Genomic DNA, 7,796 nt, shown 5'->3' on the forward strand with positions numbered 1-7,796 from the left:
GGATCGAGGGTGCTTTCACCCATCAACAAGACGAACCTCCCTATGAGTAGTAGGGAAAATAGAGGATATAAAATGATTAGACTTACCAGTCATGTGATCAGAGGCGCCAGAATCAATTACCTTGTCAGTGGAGCAGAGCCAGACTGAGTAGCATGAAGTGCAGAGGATGTACCTTAAGGTGTAATAACCGACGCAACAGTCAAGGATGAGGAAGTGTGAGCCTGGATCTGATTCCGTACAATGGCTACAATCTAAGTTTGGAGATGTTGCAAATTGATGGTGCCAAGAGTAGCTTGAAAAACTGATGCAGACTCTACAGTAGCAGCACGAGGAGAAGGATGTCCCACAGAAAGCTGTCCCACAGAAGATCTCAAAAGGTGGGGATAAAGCTGAAAGCAACGGATCTTCTCATGTCCAACCTTCCCACAATGACTGCAAGTAAGGCCACTCCCTTTATCACGTCCACGGCCTCCACGGGCTCGACTTCCATGTCCTTGAGTATGAGAATTAGAGAATCCTGAATTGAGTACCAGAGCCATCTGATCTGTAGTTGGGGTAGAGATAATCCCAGGGACTTGAGTCTGAGAAGAAGTTACACGGCAACGACGTTCATCACTATCAATGGTCGCAAATGTCTCAAATAAAGATGGTAAATGAGTGGTGTTAAGAATCTGTGTCCGAAGTACTTCAAACTTAGGGCGTAGACCCATGAGGAATTGGTATGTCTGATGTCGATCAATCCGCTTAACCACATACCCAGCTACTTCTGCAGACAACTCAGCCATAGACTCATAGTGCGAGAGCTCCTCCCAACGGGACTGAAGGAAACTAAAGTAATCTGCTACACTCTGAGTACCTTGGGTAGCTTGAGCAATATCCCGATACAACTCATAAATCCTCGAGTCATTCATAGCATGCATATATGTCTGAGTGAGGGTTGACCACAAAGAAGAGACAGTCTCATGATACATAAACATGGTATAGATGCGTTATTCCATAGAGTTAATAACCATCCAAGAATGGTATAGTTATTGATTTCCCATTGTTCAAATTTGAGATCAGTGGGGGGTGGCTTAGGGATGGTGCCCAATAACCAACCGAATTTAACTCTACTACCCAAATAAAGTCGCACAGACCAAGATCAAGACTGAAAGTTATGACTATCTAACATAGCAATAATAATTCGTTGTGTAGAAGAATTTCCCCCAAGAGCAGTGTGGGAGTCCTTTTTCTCGTGAGTAGATATCATGGTTTATACTAAACAAGAAGTGACGTAACTTGAGGATTGAAGGGAGATCTCGTACAGTCAAAAATAAGGAGGGTCACTTAGGGCTGTCAACGGATAGCTATCCGATTGGATAGTGCTATATCCGAATTCGAATCCGAAAAAAATATCGAATATCCGAACCGATAAAAATCCTGAACGATCATCGACCGGAGAAGACGGTGGTTTTGGCTGGTTCATCTGCGTTCTTACTGTTGATAATCAAAGCCAGGAACTCGTAGTGCTATATCCGACTTTGAATCCGAAAAAATATCGGATATCCGATAATATCCGAACCGATAAAAAATCCTGAACGATCGCCGACCAAAGAAGACGGTGGTTATAGTTGGTTCGTCTGGGTTCTAACTGTCGAGAATCAAAGCCAGGAAGTCGTAGTTGCTGTAGTTGATCACACACAGTACTATAGCTGCTGTCATAAGTCCTGTAGACCTCCCAAAGAGTTTGCCTCACTGTCGTAGGTCTCTAAAGGCACCCTAAGTGCTGTCGCACGCCTCCACAGGTTGCAGTGCTGCTATCGCATATAAAAAAAGGACCCAACAGTCCAGCCAATAAGCTAACGATGAACAAAACAGGGCATGAAACACAACGCAGAGAGTTATCGTAGCATGTGATCAAAAAAGATGAAGGAGATCGAATGTAAAACCCCAAGTTTTCAATTCGTATCTCGAAGAAAAATAAATAGTAGAATTTTAAGAAAATCTTGAAAGTGGGACTTAGGGGTAAAATTTTAGAATATTTTTGATCATTTTTAATGGAATCTGACCTCACTATTGGATTCAAAATGATCGAAAAACATAATTTAGCCTGTAAGTATGCTCAAATGTGAGTCCGAATATAAAAGTTACAAAATCTTCGATTACCGAGTCGGACCAGGCTAAAATAGTGACTTTTTGTTAGAGAAAAAATTATTAAGATTTGATTATACCATTGGGTTCGTAATGAAAAATTATAGAAAATAGACTATTTATTTATCATTTTTGGAGACCAAAAAATTGAATTATCATTAAAAACGAAAATGACGTCAATTTTATGAGTCGCCTCAAGTTAAAAATGTAAATTTTTGTTAGAGATAGAATTTTTAGAAATTGACTATACCATTATATCCGGAATGAAAAATTAGGCGAAATAGAGTATTCATTTGTCAGTTTTGGAGTCCGGACGATCAAGTTATCGTCGATTGAAACAATAGGCGAAATACCGATTTCGTCCCAAATTTTATATAAATAAAATTAAATTTTTTTTTATTACTTTCGTCTTCTCCAACCCGTCCAACAGCAATCGAATTTAAAAAAAAAAGAATTTTTTTTTTTAAACTTCCACCTCTGATCCCTCGCAAACAGTTCGCCGCCGACGACCGACGTAGAAGGGAGAAATGTCTGCAGTCTCGTTCTTTACAAAACCCACCCAACCTTTTTCCATTTCATCTTCTCTTTCACCCTATATCGTCAAAAATCAACCGTATACATATACGGGGATTTCAAAATTTCGACCTCGGATTTCATCCGTATCGGGGTCAAACCGTCCTCCGTTACAGAAGGGAGAAAAGACGATGACATCGAGATCTTTGAAACCATCGGGCCGATTTCAAAAATCAGTAGCTTCGAAGTTTGGTCCATTTCAATTTTCGTGTCGATCACCTCGATTTCCATGCACGTGCTTGAATTCCGACGTCTAGATATTGTAAGGAACTCTCAATTTCTATTAGTAATCGCAGATTGTGAAAAATTGCATTTTGGTTTTTATTAAAAATTTGTGGTGAGTTTCCAAAAATATATAATTCAATGGGTTATTTCAAATTCACGTCAGAACTTGCATATTTGATATGTTTAATTGTATTTTTTAATGAATTATATGTGGGTAGGATATTACAACGGGCTATTTCTGTCAGTTGAGTCCTGTGCACCATTCGGACCCCGTTTTGATCTAAGTGTTGTACTTTTTCAATACTATTGATGAAATGAATTTCATAATTGGAAAAAAATGATTTAATATTCAATGAACTCAAATTGAGTTGATGAATATTAGAAAGTGGATATTTTGTTTGAAAGGTTGAAAACGGAAAAAATCGAAAAAAGGAAAAAAAGGGTATGAAATGGTAAAATGTCAGAGTCACACCCGAGGGGTGATGTCTGCATTTTATATTGTTGTATTGTGTATAGGTTGGTGAACGGATATCGAGGGATAATGTTACTGCTTGCATGTTGATTACTTTCTATTAGCGCGAGACGCTGTTTACGTTTCCATTCCATTATTTATTTTAGGCCGACTGGCCACACTTACATGGTAGGAAATTGGATATCCATTTTCAACTTTGTATTGTTAATTTCTCTTTTGTTTTCAAATGAAAATAATATATATATGTAGCTATTTTGTGAGCTGTTAAAGAGTCTGTGAATGCTTGAAAGGATAGTGCGTCATATCATCCGGAGTGGTGTACTATCCTGGGATGTACGGTAGGGACCACCAAGCTCATAAGTGGTATGTGACGCATATGAAAGTGGAGTCACAACTTGAATTCGGGTTATTCCTCTCTATCTTTACCAGTGAACTTGTAATGTAAAGGTGGTCGTATACGAATGGTTTGTATATTTGGGAATCACATGTATGCCTGATAGGCATAGATGAAGATGATTAGTTAGTGATCACTAATAATCTATAGTAGTCGAATGTTCTAACACATCCAAAAGAGATCCATTGCTTACGGTCACGTTAAACGACCAGCCTGAGCTGGATAAATGGTCAACCAAACGTGCTAAGTGCAGCGATGGGTCACAAAATCAAGAACTAAAAATCAGAGAAGAATTGTAACATTATGTCCCAACTAGGAGCGATCCAGTTGTGAATCCCAACTCTCTAATTCTAATATTCTACCATAGTGTATTATGTATCTGTTGCCTTACTTTGATATATAAAATGAAATGCATGTTTAATGTTTCTATTTGGTAAATTAGATTTGTATAAAAAGAGAATATTATAGTAAGTACTGCTGATCGATGTAATGTGAGTTTTAAAATGTTTGGTTGCTCATCCCTGGCTATATGTACCAGTTAATCGTAGTTTCTTTTGTAAAATTTTGTAGATTTTAAAATGATTTAGTATGCTTATTCATTCATGTTAGAAGAGGTTATTGGCAGAAATTGCGTTATTCATTACTAGGTAACCATTGTTACTTACCCTTTCCTTCTCCATTTTTTTAGTTTCAGATCCGGAGCTTGGCGAAGCAGGTGTAGATCACAAGTGAGAATCATCTGGTGGGTCAAATAGACAGTCAGAGTTCGTCACTTGGTGACTATTGGGGTTATAGCCCTAGTGGTGTTGATTGTCCAAAAGTAATAGATTTTGTTCTGGGCGTTAGGACTTTTGTTAGAGTGAGAAATATTTGTATAATCCTGTATTCTGGTTATTCTTCCACACTCTGATCTTTCGTACGTTATTAGATGTATATAGGCTTTCGTTAGTATTATATTTTGTATATATATATGCAGGATTATATGTTGTTTATCAGGTGCAGGTTGAATCGCCTTGGAATGCTAACATAAACAAAGGAGATCATGCCGAAATTTCGAGGTGCCACCTAGTATCTCGAGATCTGACATGGGGATTTGTGTTAGCGTTTGGCGGGGTGCCACATCGAAGGAGAACCAAGATAGAAATTCTAATTGCTCTGATACCAAGAAGAATTGTAGAATTGTCAAGTCTCTAATTAAGAGCTTGATAGATATATATAATAATAAAAAAGGTGAATGGACAAAAATGCCCTTACATAGGTGAATGGACATAAATGTTCTTACACAGAAAAAGAAACGTCCTTACACAGAAAAAGAAACATAGAAATAACAAAATTAGGCTACTATTATCTATTATTTTCCAATTGGTAGTGTGTGTCCTACTCAATGTTCCCATTTCAATTATCACATTCTTATCTAACTATTTCTATTTCTCTATATTTCTAATTCTAAGTTTTCTCTATTTTAGTTGTTCTTGTTGTTTATGTAATTGGGTTCTCTACTTATCATGTTTATGATTTACGACTTTTGAAATGTTTCCTTTTGGTTTTCTTGTACAAGATTTTTTGAGAAATCAGTTCTATTAGCTTTGAAGTTATAAAATTGTGAGACGAGTGTAATGAAAAAAATTCTCTCATTTTATTTAAAGCTTAGGAACCCTTTTTAAATTGAAAGAGAATTATAATGAAATTAGTAAATTAAAGAAACCTATGTACCCACCTCCAACTTTATGGGTATGGACCTATTGATCGAACATTGGTTTGAGTAAATCCCAATTAATATCCTAGCATTAAGTCCATGTTGCATTACTTTTTACCCAAATGTCAATTTTAAATTACTTTCATTAGATAAAAAAAATGACATGGTTACAAAGTTGTAATCTTGGGGGGGGGGGGGGGGGGGGGGTTCTAGAGCCATAGTTAGAAAGTGGTTTAAATCCAAAAATTTTCTTGTTGTTCATTTTAGAAATAACCATTGTCTTTTATCCTATATGAGTTAGAATTTTTGGAAAACCCTAGAAATGAAATAAATATAATTACATACGTCCAATTATCTACTACCCTGTATTGCATTTATGCTCTCATTCTCTAATAAAAGAGAAGGAAAATACTAGCCTCAAATGATGTTTGGCCTTTTCCACAAAAATGACTTGAAATAGCATTCAAAGTAATATTCAACTATGCTTTAGATTTAATTGGCCAATCAATAATTTGCATTATTTTTTTTTCTTCAGATTTTTATTAATGGCAGAACAAAAGTAATACAAAAATCAAATAGGATCCAAGTACTATGGCCGAGCAATCTAATAATGATATCAATACTAAAATAATTAGTTGTATCAAATCCAATCAAAATATTATTTGAAATGAACAATTCTTCATTCTAAGTTAATATAACTTGGGATAAGCATATTTAGTTATATAATAATATAATAACAATAATAACAATTATGCGTTACACACTTACATTTATTTTAAATATTATATTAATTTCATTTTCTTACAGGAATTCTCCATCTTTGTCATCTACAATACAATCATAATGGCTGAAAGTTCTCATCATGCAAGCATACTTAATTCCAAGAAGAATCATGGGAATGTTATAAACAATGAAAAAAAGGTTATTATTTATTTTCCTTTCTTTAAATATGCATATGCATTAAATAATTTTTTTTGTTATTTTGTTATTTACTAATTTAAAATTAAAATTATAATGATATATGATTGTCGTAGAAATTAGCCTCGTTTAAGTAAAATAATAAATTACATGTTCAAACTTAATTACAAATCCTTAATTCAATAAGAATTAATGGAGATAACAATGAAATCATTTTAATGATACATATCACATATCTATATTAACATTTATCATTTATATTTCTTATGTTATATGTTATAACACAATTATATTAAATATTTCTTAGTCATTGATTTTACGTTTGTTAAAAAATAATATTTCAAGAGTTTAACTGAGCAACATAAGAATTAAATTCCTTTAGATTATTTTGCTATTAATCATATTTCAATTACATTAATTCTAAACTATATACTCTTAATTCGAATATATAAAAAGAATTATGATGTATTCAAGCTCGTTAGCGAAATGTTAGAATGTTATGATGTTTCACTTGTCATAACTTAACATTGTAATCAATCTTAATAATAAGCTCCAATGGAAAGGGGCCATTGAGTTACATAATCATTTTGAGAAAGTTATTTTCTTTTGAAAGCTAACAAGTGTCATACTGGTGTGGTGCGATTTGAATATGCTAATACATCTTTTCTTATTTAGGTTGGACGAATCAAGCAGAAGTGAGGTTTCAAGGATCAATGGCCTTGGAATATAAAGATATATATAGATGATGCTGGAAATAACAAACGAGATGTAATTCTCTCTTATGAAGATCCTTCTGCAGCACATCTTTCTGGAAGATTTTACAACAGTAAGTTCTTGGGAGCAATTTTCAGTATTTAATCTACCTATCAAATAAATAAATAAATATATCAATATTTAATCTGAGTGTGCTTTATTTCCATTGATTGTTTCCATGGCCTTGTTTGTCAGGTCACGATTTAAGAGGTTATAAAATCAATGTCACAATGGTTGAGAAATCTGTACCTAAAACTGCCCCTTCCTACGGTCATGGGTTTCTCTCACCCTCTTTCTATCTCATATTCAATTTGCACTTGTTAGTAATTAACAACTGTAAGTTCTTAATTGCAGCTCGTACTTAATTTTTTTTTCACTTGTCATAACCTGACATTATAATCAATTTTAAAAAGAATTTCCAAGAGAAAGGAATCATTGAGTTCCGGAGTTAGTTTGTTATAGAAAGTAACCAAACTATGGAGTAGTTGTATGATTGAGTTTGTATTTGTGAAACAGGGGTGGTGGTAGAGGTGGCTATGGTGGTGATGGAGATATACGCAGAGACAGTTACAGAGATGTGGCTATGAGGTGTTTGTGCTTTTAAATTTTAGAAGTCTTGTGTCTCACTGTCATGC

The 7,796-nt window shown here is 34.7% G+C and overlaps 1 protein-coding gene across 1 annotated transcript; it reads right to left on the reverse strand.

Annotated features, from left to right (window-relative positions):
- Positions 1 to 251: 251 nt before the first annotated feature.
- LOC147391305 (uncharacterized) lies at positions 252 to 977 on the reverse strand. The gene has a single exon (XM_086459046.1). The coding sequence runs from the start codon at positions 975 to 977 to the stop codon at positions 252 to 254; it is 726 nt and encodes a 241-aa protein (XP_086315172.1).
- Positions 978 to 7,796: the final 6,819 nt, after the last annotated feature.

This window comes from Akebia trifoliata, chromosome 11 (genome assembly GCF_017979445.1).
Source record: "Akebia trifoliata isolate Shusen 1 chromosome 11, ASM1797944v1, whole genome shotgun sequence".
NCBI classification, from domain to species: Eukaryota; Viridiplantae; Streptophyta; class Magnoliopsida; order Ranunculales; family Lardizabalaceae; genus Akebia; species Akebia trifoliata.

Excerpts from the sequence above, each read along its gene's own strand:
- LOC147391305 (XM_086459046.1), bottom strand. The coding sequence starts at position 977 with ATGTTTATGTATCATGAGACTGTCTCTTCTTTGTGGTCAACCCTCACT.